The 16,835-nt window shown below is 42.4% G+C and overlaps 3 protein-coding genes across 3 annotated transcripts; all 3 read right to left on the bottom strand.

Moving 5' to 3' along the window:
* Positions 1-731: 731 nt before the first annotated feature.
* On the bottom strand, positions 732-2,687 carry grem1b (gremlin 1b). The gene is made up of 2 exons (XM_079640175.1): positions 2,410-2,687; positions 732-2,008 (listed from the first exon to the last, which is right to left on the bottom strand). The coding sequence occupies exon 2, from the start codon at positions 2,005-2,007 to the stop codon at positions 1,453-1,455; it is 555 nt and encodes a 184-aa protein (XP_079496301.1). The 5' UTR covers position 2,008; positions 2,410-2,687; the 3' UTR covers positions 732-1,452.
* Positions 2,688-4,316: 1,629 nt separating this feature from the next.
* arhgap11a (Rho GTPase activating protein 11A) lies at positions 4,317-11,609 on the bottom strand. The gene is made up of 11 exons (XM_079641542.1): positions 10,898-11,609; positions 9,954-10,021; positions 9,761-9,857; positions 9,415-9,671; positions 9,134-9,297; positions 8,904-9,044; positions 8,099-8,272; positions 7,868-7,994; positions 7,284-7,392; positions 6,491-6,605; positions 4,317-6,386 (listed from the first exon to the last, which is right to left on the bottom strand). The coding sequence occupies exons 1-11, from the start codon at positions 11,024-11,026 to the stop codon at positions 4,924-4,926; spliced, it is 2,844 nt and encodes a 947-aa protein (XP_079497668.1). The 5' UTR covers positions 11,027-11,609; the 3' UTR covers positions 4,317-4,923.
* An 802-nt stretch (positions 11,610-12,411) lies between these two features.
* actc1b (actin alpha cardiac muscle 1b) lies at positions 12,412-15,768 on the bottom strand. The gene is made up of 9 exons (XM_079641546.1): positions 15,651-15,768; positions 14,423-14,573; positions 14,208-14,336; positions 13,933-14,043; positions 13,756-13,840; positions 13,300-13,461; positions 13,024-13,215; positions 12,749-12,930; positions 12,412-12,655 (listed from the first exon to the last, which is right to left on the bottom strand). Exons 2-9 carry the CDS (start codon positions 14,549-14,551, stop codon positions 12,512-12,514), a joined length of 1,134 nt encoding a protein of 377 aa, XP_079497672.1. The 5' UTR covers positions 14,552-14,573; positions 15,651-15,768; the 3' UTR covers positions 12,412-12,511.
* Positions 15,769-16,835: the final 1,067 nt, after the last annotated feature.

Raw genomic sequence — 16,835 nt, 5'->3', positions numbered from 1 at the left:
AGAGAATCTGATGATTCATAATTCAGCCAGGCTGTGAGTCAAAATAAAGTTATTCAATCAGGCCTCAGATTTAGACTGTGAAACATGTTCCGGTAAGACTCCTAAAATAAAGTGATGCATTGTTTACTCGAGGTTAATTCGTTTTCAGTCATTTACAGTCATTTCAAAAACTACATTTGTAATGTAAGAATTGCATTATATTCATCCAACAAGGATCAATAAATCACCAAGAGATTCTAATAAACAAACTGTTGATTATTGACTGTTTTAGCTCTGACTAGATTAACACCTGTGGCACATCCAGCTCATGCCAATGTTTTATTTAAACACCAAAAAACCTCCTAAAGATTAAGGGTTTGGACCATGTATAATAATGGTTGTATTCAAAATGGATGCCTGAAGAATAATGGATTATCTAAATACCAAAAGCTTTTCCTAAATGTAGGAAAAATTCCTCATCCTTCATACATTCCGTCGTTTCAGTCCTGCGACAGATTTGCGAGCCATATAACAAAATACAGTGAAGTAAAATAACATCATTTAAAGTAATAATTGGAAAACGTAACCCCATTTTTTTTTTCCTTAAACGGACTGCTTTTACAATTAAATGTTTTTTAAGTCTGAGATGCTGGCTCCATGCCAGAGGAGAGCAGCAGATGAGGCCATCATTTAACATTTTAACACCTTCCTAATCTATATCAAGTGTACAGTCACAGATGATATACACAATATTAGAACATCCGTTTATTTTATATTTTCATGGATAATTTAATCAAAGTGATAAACAAACCGGTTACATCAAGGATGCCTTTACATTGACAACTATTTAATCTCGATACTGGATAACCCATCACTGAACAGCGTCTGGCTAATAAGCCTATCATCTCTAAAAGATAGGCATCCAACTTTTAAAAAATAATACTTTACCAATGGACTTGGAAATTCACAGAAATCAATTTACCTTCAGACATTCTTGTAACATCGAAATAAAAATCACATTTTCCATTTACAAATATCCTCGCTCATACATCAAATTCCACACAGTGGAAACGTCCAGTTCAGCAAACACATTATGCACATTAAAATACAAAATTGTACATTTCCTGTCACAGCAAGCGTTTCTATATTAAATAACCCGGGGTTATGCAGTCCTCTCGGGGGGAGGAAGCCGTGCGTAAAACGTGCCCATTCCAATTCAGCGTTCCTGTGCAGTGATGCTTGTTTTCAAACTGGTGAGGAGTAAAATGCTCGATGGTCTATAAGTTGCATGTCCATATTTGTTCACACGTTATGCAAGAAGAGACTGTAGCCTACATGTACGAAGCCTTCGTGAATGCATCCTCCAAGTGGAGACAGGCATGTGTTCTTGGCTATGTGACAACCTTTTTTTTCTACCAACAATCCTGTCCGCGAGGGATATGAAACACACACACACACACCCAAGCCTTGTCTTTAGTCCAGGTCTATGGATATACAGCGGCACTGTTTGACGCGCTGGATGCGTTTCTTCTTAGTGGGTGGCTGCTGGTCGGGACAATTCAAAGTAAAAGTCATGGTGGTAAAACGCTTCGGCTTGCAAAACGAGCAGGACTGGAAGGCACCCTCCTCCCTGCGGATGTGCCTGGGTATGTAGAAGGAGTTGCACTGCCCGTAGCAGAAGCGGTTGATGATGGTGCGGCTGACGCAGCCCTCCTCGTGGATGGTCTGCTTCAGGGGCTGCGTCTTGCACCAGTCCCGTTTCAAATACTGGCGCTCCGTCACGTGTAACGCTTCCTGGCTGGACTCCAGCACCTCGTCGGCCGGGGAGGATGAGCCCTGCCTCTGCCTCTGCCGGGAGCCGGAGCCCGCCTGCGGAGTCTGCGGTTGCTGCTCCGATTCGTTTGGGTTGCTTTTGTCAGGATGAGGAATGGCGCCTTGTGAACCTCGGTTTCTTTTGGATTCCACGGGCGAGGAGAGCAACCCCATGATGAAAACCATACTGCAGAAGATACGCGTTGAGTTGGCCATCCTTTGGGAGAAGAGGAAAATAATTCATCACCTATGCCGTTTCAACTTTGGATGCGTTACGCACAGCTGTCAAAACTTTTACGCTGCGTAAAAACGCGCTGACAGCTTTTTACCTAAAAAATAAAAACTAAACTACAAGAATATCTAAGTATTTGACAAACAAATATAATGTTTACCTTGGCCCAATACTTTATTAGGCTATTATGCAAAGTAATGCCACCAGATCTAACCAAAGCAAAAACTTTAAGACGTTTAATAAAAAGCTGAACATATACATGCATACCAGTGGAGAACAAGCATGGCGTTTTGTAATTTCTAAAAGCAAGGAACCAAACAAAGTTTAAAGATGGATGAAGACCGTTCTTGAGTGTTGTAGTCATAAACAGTCCGAATTTAACTCACCTGCGCGAGTCTCCACTGCTACAAGTGCGATGGTGTGATCCTGTCAGTCCTCTCGCGGCACCCTGCGATGTGATAGGCACCTACTGCTGTCGGCCGTACACTGGTGGGGCTGTGGATGGGTGGGAGACTGAGCGCTCCATAGACAGGGGCCAGGGGGTTTAATACAAATTGCTCCAGCGCCGGACTGTCTCCCTTTTAAATGTCTGCCAGCTGAGATGTGCACAACAGTTCCCTCTACATTATTGGCTAAGCACGATGTAGAGAAAATCAAAACTATCCGCCCCCTCAACACTTCCCTGAACCCACTTCAAGAAAACAGACAACCGAGGAACAGCGAGGGCAGGGAGGGGGGAGACAAGCCGAGAGCAGACAGGCCGGAACGTTTATGCGCACATGGAGAAAAAAAGTAGAACTGGTGATTTTTTTTTATTTGATCAGAAGGAACATGATGATAATACCATAATATGTCACACTTTAAACCCAAATGTAGGCGTTCACGGTCCTCTCGTAAATTACGAATGCAATCTAGGGATAGAATCAATAAGAAATGTCGACTGTCTGACTCATATTACAGAACACCTGTACAGTGTACATTCTCGATATATCATTATTTTTAATGTTACTGAATACCAGGAATATAATTGAGCCAAACAGTAGGCTTTTTCACTAAGATTGTGAATTTTACAAACGCTATCATAGTAGATAGACAGGTCCTTTCAGTTGATTCAGTTTATTTTAGTCCCAAAACTACGTTTTATTTTACATGACCAAAAAAGGCAACCAAGCAACACATTATCATAAATCACGTTTTAGAGTTTTAAAATCAAAGTTCTACAAAGTTATCAAAAGTTTTAGCCGTATACTTTTAATTTAAAAAGGAATTGTCTTAACTTTATACATTGCTACTAATTACTAATGCATTTTGGTTGGATATTAAAAGGTTTTTCTAATGCTTTACTAACAGCCATTATTAGGAGAAACGTTGATGTTGCCATGTGAAATATGATACAATACATAAAGCTTTAAAAAGGCATATCACTGCTATATATACATATAATACATTAAGTGTAACTAAGTCACAATTAGCCCTTTTATTGTTGAAAATAATCTCTAGCACCCACACTGTCGTTGGTTTTAAACCTAGAATATGTATGCCAGTCATCAAACGTGTATTTATCTGTATACCATAACTATCTAACGAATAGTTTGTTCCAGCATTATTTCATGTTGTTACAGAAAGGTGAACATTAATCTGCAGAACACATGTTCTCGGCCCAACTGCGTGATCTGTCATACCACTATGCTTCATGACGCACCGCCCGAAGGTGCAGAACAGACCAATATTAAGGGAAATTGCTCTGCCATCACTGCAGAGATAAAAGTAATATGCTGCTGCAGAAAGTAACGTTTTTAACATGATTTTTTCAAAGTTCAGTCTGCAACTGAAAATCACCCGAGCCCTCCATCGGGCTGTGGAGAATAAATCGGAAGCAATGATTTTGACCTCGACACTTCACCGTCTACTCTGCAGATTCTTTACAGGAGAAAAAAGATGTAGGCCTTTCACCTCTTACATGTCAACACATGTCATTGAACTAGATCCTTGCAATGAGAAACCTGAATTTACACTGAGAAAAATATATATATATATTTGTATTACATTAATGCATCTGTGACGCAAGTAATCTTCTGATATGTACCATAGCCACATTTATTTGAGATATTATGCTGTTATATCAGGATATAGTCGAGATTTTTAAAGAGTAAATTCCTAAGCCTTTACCAATAACATGCTTCACTAACATGTCAGTGAGCTGTTGTTTAGGCAGTGGTTGCATGACTCCCCCTTGTGGCGCAAACAAGTACTGACTGTTAAGGCAAACCAGAATAATTCAACTGTAAAACCCTTAAGGTTTATGCCGTTTGAATTTATTTGTTCTGTAGCACTTCACATAGCAAAGTATTTAGCTGGTTTTGTAATTTATGGACTGCGATAGATCAATACTGATTGGCTTTTTTTTTTGTGAAAACCCAACAAAAAGGTGCATTTTTTTCTTTTTCAGTTCAAGATGAGACAGTATGAATATATTCTGTAAATAAAAAAAATAAAACAGCTTCAACTTCTGTAAACAGTTTTGTTTAAGAAATCTACCTAAGGATTAGATATCAAATGCATAAATAAAAAAGCATTACATTGATCAAAACATTTCCAGTCATACCATCAATTGCATTACACATAATTTGGCTTGCACACTACAGTCTAACTACACAGCATAACGCTGTCAGCTGATATGTCGATATTGTAATACTTGCTTTACTAGAGTAAAACAAACACATGGCAAATTAACATTCTCCCAATAAGACCCTATCACAATACAAACATCACCTACCATAGCTACAGAAATAAATTAAAACCCCTGAAAATATGAATATAAGCGGGAATGTTTAATGTCACGTAGCTGACAGAGACCTGCAGAGTATGGAGGAAACAAAAAAGGCAACAAAAAAAACCAACTATAAATCTATAGGCTTGGTAGCTGACATCAGGCGTACTTGGTTCAGGGGGTTTCTGGGGGACCCTCTGTAATGGCTCATGTCCTTCTCCAATACCTGCTGCCCCAGAGGCTTCTGAACTCCTGATTGGTCAGAGCTGTCCACGTTGTTCTTTGGCTGGAACTTGTTGGTCAAGTCGGCCAGAGGGCACACCTTGGCTTTACGTGCCAGGGTGCTTGGCTTTTTGGGCGGGACTGGGGGGGGTTTCTTTATGTGACACACGCTGTTGGACAGTTTTCCCTCCCCCAGGTGAAGCTGGAGCTGGGGGTGAGGGGAGAGACCGCTTTCCAGGCTCACTGCCTTCATGATCGGGCCGTTCTGGCTGATGACGAGTTCCTCCTTTCCGACTGGTCTCCTGCTGTCACCCAGCAGAGAGTTCATCCTGCGCACGGTCTGTCGTACGGGTGTGCGCTTGAACTGGAGGGGTGATCTGACGAGTTTGGCCAAGGCCCCTTTAGGGGAGAGAAGGGTGAGCTTGTTGAAGTGATGGATGTGGTCCACCACCCGGCGCTTTTCGGTCTCCAGGCTGCGCGGGGAGAGGGGTTGCTGTTTTTCGGCACCGCTCTCTGAGGAACATTTGTTTTGTACCGCACGGAGTTTAGTACCAATCTTAGGCGGGGTACTGAACTCATCTCGGAATTCAAGGCCCAGCCTGTACGGAGTGGACTGTTGCCGGGAGGGGACGCACAGTTTGAAGTGGGCTGGACTCTGCATGTCCAGGGCGTCCACCAGCCGGCTGCAGTTCACCAGCTCCACCTCCGCATCACTTTCCCCCACCGTGGAGCTGTTGAGGCTACTGATGGCAGCGGCGCAGAAAGACCCTGCGTCAGCCTGTGCTGCTGGAGTACGGTACACACCACACTCAAAAAGAACACTGTCAATATGCAAAGGGGATAAGGCAGCCATTTCGAGCTGGCCAAAGGTGATGTTTTGATCGTAAGCCAGGAAGCTCTGCTGGGCTGGGAAGCTGGAGGCACACGTGTCCACGGGAAGGACTTTGGCTGGGGGGGTCTCTGGTGGGGGGAGAAGGCTGTCGAGTGTTTTTGTTGTGTCTGTCCCCACAGAGGTGCAGGGACGCTGGAGGTCACTCCCGGACTTTGTGAAAGCCTTCTGTATTTTCAGCAGGGTGGGAGCAGTTTGGCTTTCCGTGATAGAGATCTCGCTCTCGAGGAGGCTCTCAGCGCTGGAAGCACAACAGAGCTTCTTTGGGAAGACGGACACTGCTGGGGGCTTCGACACCACGATGGCCGGCTCAGAGTTGTAGTTGTTCTTCAGGCACATGTTCATGGGGGTGTCGGTGAAGGACCCTCCCCTGAAAGCCTGCGCTCCTCCAGGGCTCTCCCTGCTCCATGAGGTCTGGTGGACACTTGAGTCACATGCGGGGGTCAGCAGGTTGTCTTCAGACTTACTGATGAACTTGGTGCCTGTAAAACAAAGTGGGATATTAAATACTATAACTTAAAGACTACGGAACATTGCAGTCGAATAATGTTATTCTTATTATTAGATTTCTGCATACGGTACTCACTTTTTGATTCTGCTTTTCTAGGCAGAGCAGCTGGACTGAACTCTGTCTCTTCGGTGAAACGGAAGCTGGTGGTGCTCTCCTGCGTGGCAAGTCGCCAGCCAACGGATTCTGACACCTTGAACACCACCATGAAATAAAAATGAAAGAAACAGGGAGGAGGGAGCTTTAGTATATTATTTTGTTAAAAAGGAACCCACAGATGTTGCCCATTAATGTGTTAATTCAATGGTTGTAGTGGTTAGTTCTTCAGAGGATGATAAAAGTCACTCAGAAGAAACAAGTTGGTCATCAACTTTTTATTAAGTCAGGAATTCACATGTGACTGCATGCATTAGAGAAGCTAGGCATTGTAAACAGCTGACCCATGTATCCCGTAACAGGTTACAATAGATTATTATTTGTGCTATAGTGTTTAATAACATTCTTTCACCTGAGTGCTTAACATTGTAAATCACAGGACATATCCTATGGCTTTGTACCACACAAGCATGAACATAAGTTATTTTACAACATTACAGATATAAGAACTTTTAAAAAACATTTTTAAAGTGTGCATTAGTTTAAAATGTGTTAGTTACTGAGAGTAAGCTTAGATTGTTACACAATAAAAAAAAAAAGTGCAAACGTGCAACACTTTACCCATTTAAAAACACCCCGATGTGCAAATGTTACTTGATTTTAATACAGTTAATCGGGGCAGTATGCCTGAATGCATTTGACTATCATACATGTTGGCCCTCTAACTTGTAGCCACATGAGGGGAAGGTGAAGCCTGTTGTGGTACCACACTTACAGCCTCCTTGCTGCTCTTCCCCAGGTTGAAGCGCAGCCGCAGAGATTTTCTTGGACCTTCTTTTTTGCTGACTTTAGGAGAGAAGCAGCCAGCTCTTCCGGATTCAACTCTGAAAAGGATTCATAGGATATTCAGCATACGATAGGCTTAAAGAGGGCAATGCATTTTGTGGCCTCCAATTGTCTAACATTTTGTTCATTAAATGTAATGCGAGGACATTTTGGAATGAACCCAGGTACATTAACTCAAGTAATGTTCATAAGTACTACTTTGACATACTTCACTTGAGTATTTCCATTTTCTGCTACTTTATACTTCATTAGATTTCAGAAGTAAATAATGCACTTCATACAAAAAGGTCATTATACAATTATGTAATTATATAATACTGTGAAAATAGCCATTTTACTTACGGATTACTTTTTCTGCTTTAACTACTTTGACCTGCTTATACTTGGTACTTCTTTGCAAGTAGAAATTGTAATAACCATTGCATTACTAGTTGTTTTTTTGGTAAAGGACCCAGCAGTTCTATCGTCCCTTAGAAACATCATCGCGAGCTTTAACAGGTGACTAGTCAGTACCTGTTGACAGCATGTCTGTTGCTGATTCGTCGGCTCTTCCTCCTCACAGAGACAGCGGGCTGCCTTCTAGACTTCCCTGCTGACGACGGATTGTTGGGAGAGTCCAAGACTCCAGAAGCACTGTAAGCTACAATATAATTTTTTTTTTAAAGGAAAAACAAATATGTTAAACCCCATGCTGCACGGAGAGCAGAATTGTTGGTTCCCATTTGATCAAACAATCCTTAATACCTGATCCAGGAGTGGAAGTGGCGCTGAACAAAGGGTTGGGGAGTAAGTCTATCCCCAGGGTCTTTTTGACAGACCTACGTTTCTTGTTTGAGAATCCAAAAGAGTGACCAGATTCCAGAGGAAGCTTTCTCTTTGAGCTCGGTGTTGCAATCACTGGAGTGGCAGAAGAAAAGACTGGCAAAAAAAAAAAGGAGAGTTAATACCTTCAAATGTGAAGAATTATTTTTGTTAAAGATTTGATTTTTTTCCTTTGTATTTATGAACATTCCCAAGACGATTGTGAGAAAAGGCACTTGGAGGAATAAGCAGTTGTTGACTGAATTTTACGGAAGATTAACCATGCAAATAGGCAAAGAAAAACAAAAGCAATTTAGAAAAAAGCATAATTGACATGACTCATCATTCGATATCAAGGCGAAACATTTGCAGAAAGCATGTTTTGTTCTTGTGCGTTGCAGATAGATTGCTCCAGTAGCATCATGCACCTGATTTCCTTCGACCTGAGTACCTACCAAGACTGTCTGACTGGTTGGAATTTGTGGGTGTTCTATTAGTTTTTATCTTATTCAGAGCACCATTGACCATATCTGAAATACGAGACAAACCGAACCATATGAACAGTATTTACTGACTAAAGATCTGCTTCAAAATAACAAGATACGCTTACAGTTACTGAGATATGGAGCTCCAGTTCACTGCAAATTTCCCGTGTGAAATGTATTGGGCCAATGCAATATTTGATTTAAATCTTTGCATACTGCAGCTATCATTAAAAACTAAAGAAAAGCCTGATGGGACATCTTACCTCCAAAGCTGCGCCTGAGTTTCTTCTTCATCCCCGAGTTTAAGTCCAGCTCCTCAAGTCCATCATGAGAAGGTGACAGGACCCCCCCCTCACAGCCCATCATGGCCGGTACTTTCTCAAGCAAAAACTGTGGTAACACTCCTGTGGACACAGCAAAGTATTTACTGTTAAAACATTACAGTGTTGGCTGCCATAAAGACGAGCTGCAGGTAACATGCCTCAGGTCGTACCAAAGTTGTGGGCGTTCTCTATGAAGCAGTGCACGATGGCTGCCTGTTGCTTGAGGCGTTTCTCCGTGTGAGCGTTCATTTTCTCTGTACCGTCTCCCGAGTGAAGGATGTTGGGGGCCAGGATTACAGACAAGTTACTGCTATCCATCTTATTCTCTGCACTCCTGGGATTAAGCACAACAAAAACAGTAATGTAAATATGAAGACAAGGGTGAAACAGCCGATTGTAAAACTGAATTTAATGGTCAACTGGCGCAAATAAATTAATATAATTCTGGCACCTCATAGACACATTGTGGAGGAAGTCCAAAAAGTGACGCAGAGTGCTGAGGTTTTTCTCGGGCAGTACAGAAGACAGCAGCATGGTGGCGGAGGTCCTGTCCAGCTCGGTGGGGAGCTGCTGGGCCTTGAGGAAGGCCTCCTCTAGCTCTGAGGGGAGCACGGGCTCCGGCAGCTCCCTGAAGAACTGCTTCACCAGGCCGGCTATGTCACAGGGCAGAGCCGTGGACAGACACTCCTCGCCCGCATCCAGTTTAGCCTGGACGGACAAAACACATCTGTCGTGTTAGACCTTTCTCCGGGTCAAGGCTCCTGAGTGAATGCAAGGTCAATTCAGTCATCACTCACCCTGAGTGCTTTCAGACGGATGACAGAGCCCGACTTTCTGAACAGGCCCTCTGTGTCCACGTGCGCCAGCAGCATCATACATGCGTCAACCAGAAATCTGAAAATGCAGTGAAAAAATGCAAAATGTAGAAGATTGGACAAGATATAACTCGCTGCCTGTAGGCTCAAGTAAATGTAAAAATGATCCACTTGCCTTGGCACGGTCCCACATTCCATATTATAGTACGGTAATGTCTCCAGGGAGACCCCGAACACCTTTGTCTGTGAATACAAAACATAACGCAATGAATAAAACGATGTTAACTGCTCAATGTTCTCTCACTAGCATCAAATCCCTCATGTACTTTCCTACAACAAAATGTTGAACAGTTTTTTTTTGTTACCATAATGAGTAAAATACTACGAGGGACAGGGATTTCACTGCCACACAATACTTATTCTTAGTTGATTTATGATAACATAAGGTGTTGTTCTATGTGTTGTTCAGAGAAGAAGTATAACACTACATCAGTTCCTGATTTCTTAATAGTCTTAGATAAAGTTTTTGGCACTTGTTTGTATTACTACATTTCTCAAGCAATCCCTGTAAATGGTGAAGGTCAGTATTTGTCTGAATAGTCTCTTACATCCAACCTTGTGACTCATCAGAGCCAGAAAAACAAGTTAAGAAAACAAAAACCGAGCAGAGCTTTCAGAGATATTTTTAAAACCAGGCTAACCGCCTTTAAGTTCAAAAAGGGGTGTCCCATACGTTAGTATCCTTTGACGAAATAGTTACAAATCCATCACAACTATGTGGCATAAAGATTTATGGGAAAACATCGCCCTTTTGTGTATTGTTAGACTTGGCTTTCTCTGACTGGTAAAGAAGTTTATGGAGTGAATAAAGCAGAAAACAGCTAAACAAAGCCTGAGCACCGATTGACATGAGTGACAACGGCCTGCGAACAAATGGGTCCCACCAGCTTTCAACAATATGCTAATTAGATTCAATTGCCAAAACAATATCATGTCCAAGGCTGATGCTGTTGTTTATTTGTGGTCTGAACGAACAGATTGTCAAGTTGAAAGTTTCACTGCAAATGTAACACAAGTAAATGATGCTGTACATTGAACATAGCTTTTAGTTAAACTTACCGAGTTGCTGGCTGCAGTCTTACAGCTGACTGCTTTGTTTTTGTTCCAGTTTTTTGTCTTTATCCCGTACGCTGCGCGGAGGTGTTGCACAGCCACTAGCCGCATCATATTTTTCTCCATGACTTTCATTTTACACTCCTTTCTTGTACTTCAAACGAACTTTGAAACAATTCGTTTACTACTGACAGAAACTAACTGACATCCGCAGCTGTATCGCTTCTGTTTCTCTAAGTGTATCACTTTCTTTAAACCTCTGTCGTTAAGTCATCCTCACGTGGATCTTAACTGCTCACAAGACGCTTAATCTTTAAAACCGTCGGCCTGTAACCTCAGCAGTAACAACTACTGGTTTCCAGTCCCAAAAAGATGTTAACTTAACTAACGTTGCATGACCACGTAATGGCCAGCTTCGTGCTTCTGTTGCAATGCAGTTAGCTAGCTAACATTAGCCAGCTAGTAACTTTAGCAAGGTACATTAGCTTATTGCCAAGCCTCGGACAAACAAAAACGAAATCTCTCCTCGGGGTCAAACAACTTACAAATGGTGTTTACCTCTTCTTAAACGAATGTTATGATTTACATCAATTCAATTCGTCAGCTAGCTAACTGCATTGTGCTATGATTCGCTCGTCATATCGGTTGCTGGCAGGCTGTCTTCTTTCGCAGAGTTTTCAAACAGCAGCGCTTCCTACGCTTCACGCTGTGATTGGCTGGTAACTGGGCATTAGTTTTAACTGCCAGGACAGCCTCGGTGGGCGGGACAGTTTCCACTAGACCAAATCAATCTTCAAATGGACGCTTTTTGTCAACCGCTTTTTGTCTCTGTAACTAAAACTAGTCGCATCTTTAAATGGTTTATGCACAAAAGTGAGATTGTACTACATTTACTAAGATCATAGTTCATATTATTTTAACAGACAAACTACCATGTCTGATTAAGTTCTGACTACTTTGGTGAATTGTTCATGCATTCAAAGTACAATGATTATTGGTATTTAAATATTTGGGTCGTAAAAGCCTCTGTTGACAGCATTCGGTTGTACATTTTTTCACAAAATGTAGCATTCTTAAACAGAATGAAATGAATAAAGTACTTAAAACGTAAGCTGTGATGTAAAACCTATGTGTAAAACCTGATAAAAGACTGTGTATTGCACAAAACCACACATTGTTAATGCCTGTATCAACTCGATCTTTATATTTTTATCTAAAGTAATTATTGAAAAAAATAAGTAATCCGGGTTAACGAGGATAGTATGCCAACGTCAGTACTTGTTAAGCTTCTGAAGTAAAAAATAATGTTCACTTTTGTCTTCAACCACTAGGTGGAAGCATCAGCATCCATATCTTAGCAAACGCTTGATTATTTAGTTGTCTGCATACAGGCCTACATTATGTGAGGCATGTATTGTAATAATAGCCTGTGGTTTATGTAGAAATATCCCAGTATACATCAAGTGTCACTTATTCTTTTTGTTATTTTGCATTGCTGTAAGCGAGCACAGTACAGGTGAAACTCTTACAAGGGCTTTTCTTTATTACATTAAAACAACAACATATATACAAAAGACAAAAACGTACAAATTCATGGACGGAAGGAGGTTGGATGTGTGTTTAGAAGCATTTCCTGTGGACAATGGAGGGGCCTGCCTCATCGTATTCCTGCTTGCTGATCCACATCTGCTGGAAGGTGGACAGGGAAGCCAGGATGGAGCCACCGATCCAGACGGAGTACTTCCTCTCAGGGGGAGCAATGATCTAGAAAAGGAATAGACATAATTTGAGTGTTATTGAATGTTTAAAAACTTCATTGATGAAATCATGGATGTAAAATCTTTGAAGTTCGCTCACCTTAATCTTCATGGTGCTTGGGGCCAGAGCTGTAATCTCCTTCTGCATACGGTCAGCAATACCAGGGTACATGGTGGTACCACCGGACAGCACATTGTTGGCGTACAGGTCCTTACGGATGTCAATGTCACACTTCATGATGCTGTTGTAGGCAGTCTCATGGATACCAGCAGACTCCATACCTGGTAGAAGACAACAAATAAAAGATGAGTTTCTCTGAGACAAACACCGCATTTCTTAGATTTATCACAAAAGAAATGCAAAGGATTACTCACCAATGAAAGAAGGTTGGAAAAGGGTCTCTGGGCAACGGAAACGCTCATTACCAATGGTAATGACCTGACCGTCGGGAAGCTCATAGCTCTTCTCCAGGGAGGAGGAGGAGGCAGCGGTGGCCATCTCATTCTCAAAGTCAAGAGCCACGTAGCACAGCTTCTCCTTGATGTCACGCACGATCTCACGCTCAGCTAAGAAACAGAAAGTTTATGTATTAGGAAACAACACTTATACACCTCTCTTCAAACAACTAAACCATAATGATATAGACCTACCAGTTGTGACAAAAGAGTAGCCACGCTCAGTCAGGATCTTCATCAGGTAGTCAGTCAGGTCGCGACCAGCCAGATCCAGACGCATGATGGCGTGTGGCAGAGCATAACCCTCATAGATGGGGACGTTGTGGGTCACACCATCACCAGAGTCCAGCACAATACCTTTAGCAGGAAGACAAGGACCATGGTTAGTCAGCTATGCATGCCTGTGAGGGTCTGCCCCCTGAAGCATTTCTCACATCATAAACTACAATGCTGCTGACATGAGATGGCACACACCCTGCTGGAGAGGGATTAACACTTCCCCTACAATGGGACAGGAATCTATCCGGATGATAGACACCCTCAGAGTGTAAATGTTCAACAGTTTCTCCCCTGCAGCACAATTTCCTTTTATTTGATCTCAGTGCATAACCGAGTAATTTAGTTACATATGAAAAAAAGCAATGTACTGACCGGTGGTACGACCAGAGGCGTACAGGGACAGGACAGCCTGGATGGCCACATACATGGCGGGAACGTTGAAGGTCTCAAACATGATCTGGAGGAAAAGGCAAGCAGAATATGAAAGGTTAGCCTAAATCTGAGAACCAACAAGTGGTAATATAACGCAGAGTATTGACTGTGAAGTACCTGGGTCATCTTCTCTCTGTTGGCTTTGGGGTTCAGGGGGGCCTCAGTGAGCAGGGTGGGGTGCTCCTCAGGTGCCACACGCAGCTCATTGTAGAAGGTGTGGTGCCAGATCTGAAGGAGGAAAACAGCTGATGTCAGCACTGATACAACTCTCGACTGAATAAACAACAACAACAACAACAACAAGGTCCTCTATAAATAAGCAGCTTTTACGACGGTGAGAGGAGGTTCAGCTGCCATGAATGTTGTAAATGAGTGTCACTGTCATCACACACCTTCTCCATATCATCCCAGTTGGTAATGATGCCATGCTCGATGGGGTACTTGAGGGTCAGGATACCCCTCTTGCTCTGGGCTTCATCACCTACGTAGCTGTCCTTCTGACCCATACCAACCATCACACCCTGAGGAAAGAAGCAAGAGAGGAACGTAAGACGATGGTACTCTAACTCAAACTTTAGTGATTCTACAGAGTTTTCTTCTAGCTTACCTGGTGGCGGGGCCTTCCAACGATGGAAGGGAAGACAGCACGGGGGGCATCATCTCCGGCAAATCCAGCCTTGACCAAGCCAGAGCCGTTGTCGCACACAAGGGCGGTAGTCTCTTCGTCGTCACACATGATTAGGCTTTATTGGGGTGGTCTAAAATACGAATGGTAGAGTAGAAACACAAGGAGGCTTAGCGTGGGTGTCGGAACAGCTGTCTAAACTGGTCATCATAGAAATCATAGCACAAGGAGGTTTAGGATGGGTGTTAGGAACAACTGTCTAAACTGCTCATCATAGATAAACAGCACAGGAGGGTTTAGGATGGTTGTAAGCGACAGCTGTCTAAACTGCCCATCATAGAACACATAGCACCAATGCCTGTTATAATTGAACAACCACAAACACTTTATCACTTTTGGCTGATGATGTGATGAAGTGTCTGGACCACAGACTAATTGTATTAATATATGTATTAGCTGTGATCCAGGACGCCTTTGAAGACCTGCCAATGCTCTCATAACTACTCAACAGTTATTATCACTTCAATACAACCCACCTCAATGGGAGCTATATATAGAAAGCTAATTAGACATGCCTTTGGATGCTATTTTGGTCTCAACCTTGTCATTCAAACACTGATACCATATCAACACAGCCGTGATTGTTCCTGGGGAATCTCAGAGCTGCTGAGGTAGCACCAAAAAGGGGCATAACAGAGAAAACTGGAGCTATTTTAAGCTCAGAAGCAGCGACACTGTGGTTAACAGGGTGAAACAAGTGATACATGGATCGCCTGCTATTTCAGGTTTTAGAGTCGGGCCAGCACCCATCTGTCTGCACACCGTGAGACTTTTGTTTTACTACATGGCTCCATGCCCCAGCTGCCTATTAATTTCATTCATTGGAGCATAGCTAGATTTGGCCAGCTTCCCCTCAGCTTTTGTGTACAAATCCAAGTTATAATTGTAGCTCTGGCAACACAGAAACGTTCCAGAGCTGTGGAAAACCACTATACGTAATTATATTAATTTCAACAACCCGAAGAAGTCAGTCTTGAATAACCCGTTACTCCAGTTTTACACGTCAGTTACAACGTGAGGAAAACCTTTATTGAGCTGAAGTTACATCATCAATTCATTCATTTAGGGCTGATCAGCTCAAAGCACAACCATAAGGAAGTAATCTATCAAAGGACAGAGAATCAGAGGATAAGTTGTAAAATGTACTCACCAAGGTGCACTGGTAGACGGATGCTTCCACTGGGACAAAGGCTGAGGGTGAGAAGAGCCCCTTAAATAAGACCTAGACTGGGTCGAGGGACCAGGGGCGGGGCCTGGGGTTCACATAAGTCCAAATAAGAGCTGCTGGCAAAAATCAACAAGCCACAGGAAAGTATGTTTTACATACATGGATGGGACTTCTGTGCAGTGATGTCATTGACTGACCCAGTTTCTTAATCAAATGTTTATTAAGTATAGTATAAAAGTTTGATTAATTGGTATATTAATTGTATTATTGGATACGAGGGGTTAATGAATGATGAATACATTTGTTTTCTCAAAGGAACATAAAGAGTAAACTATTTCTAGGATAAGAAGTGTATTTCATGAGCTTTTAAATGCAATGTTTTGCCTTGAAGCAATTCATTTTTGTGTTGCAGTATTATTTCTTTATAGGTTTGTAATCACAAGTGAAATGTAGCATACTGTAAGTGACTTGCAATCAGAGTTTTAAAAATTGTGTTTTGTGTTACTTTGATGCATAATGTGTCATTCTGCACAACTCTAGAGAGGGATTATTATACTCAGAAGGCACACTATGATGACCCAGTCAGGACAGCATCACTGGTGCCTTGTTAAGGAGATGAAAACATTACATGTCTGTGAACCATGCTACTGGTATGTGTGCTCACTGAGCTTCCTCGTCTTGTGGAACAGCTGATCTTAACGCCAGCCAGGCTCTGTGTGGGATCTCACCGTCTGAGTGGCCCGTCGCTGTCAGTGCTCGGAGCTGATTGGGCCAGCTGTCTCCTTTTAGGGTTAGGGTGAGCAACAGAGTCATTAATGTGCAGCCACTGAGGTTTCCTAGCCAGGCGTCTGGAAAGAGGAGGTCCATATTTGTGCCACCCACTTTCCCCTATATTTCCCTTGATGTACAGTGTACCTTATGAGGTAATATTCTCATCTATGCAGGAATGATACAAACCTTTGACAGAATATTTGTTAATTCCCAATAAAATGACATAAATGGTCAGGCAATCCCCCTCATGTGTTTTCAATGATAACAAGATGTTAAGGCAAGTGTATAACACTTGAGGATATATCACAGCTGGAGGTCTTCAAAAGACCACATAGCCTATAGCTCTGTATCCTCTCGATCTCCATAGATAGAAGCTGGATAAAGCATCTCATGGTT

The sequence above is a fragment of the Notothenia rossii genome (assembly GCF_949606895.1).
Source record: "Notothenia rossii genome assembly, chromosome: 7".
NCBI lineage: Eukaryota > Metazoa > Chordata > Actinopteri > Perciformes > Nototheniidae > Notothenia > Notothenia rossii.
This window is presented reverse-complemented; position numbering and strand designations above follow the sequence as displayed.

Bases quoted from the DNA above. Each gene is read 5' to 3' on its own strand.
- arhgap11a (XM_079641542.1), bottom strand. From the start codon at position 11,026: ATGAAAGTCATGGAGAAAAATATGATGCGGCTAGTGGCTGTGCAACAC. The intron at 9,858-9,953 runs GCAAGTGGATCA...CTGCATTTTCAG, and splicing joins GAATGTGGGACCGTGCCAAG to ATTTCTGGTTGACGCATGTA. The intron at 6,606-7,283 runs GTAAGTGTGGTA...GTGGTGTTCAAG, and splicing joins GGAAGAGCAGCAAGGAGGCT to GTGTCAGAATCCGTTGGCTG.
- actc1b (XM_079641546.1), bottom strand. From the start codon at position 14,551: ATGTGTGACGACGAAGAGACTACCGCCCTTGTGTGCGACAACGGCTCT. The intron at 14,044-14,207 runs GTGTGTGATGAC...TTCCTCCTTCAG, and splicing joins ACTGGGATGATATGGAGAAG to ATCTGGCACCACACCTTCTA. The intron at 12,656-12,748 runs GTGAGCGAACTT...TTCCTTTTCTAG, and splicing joins CAAGCACCATGAAGATTAAG to ATCATTGCTCCCCCTGAGAG.
- grem1b (XM_079640175.1), bottom strand. From the start codon at position 2,007: ATGGCCAACTCAACGCGTATCTTCTGCAGTATGGTTTTCATCATGGGG.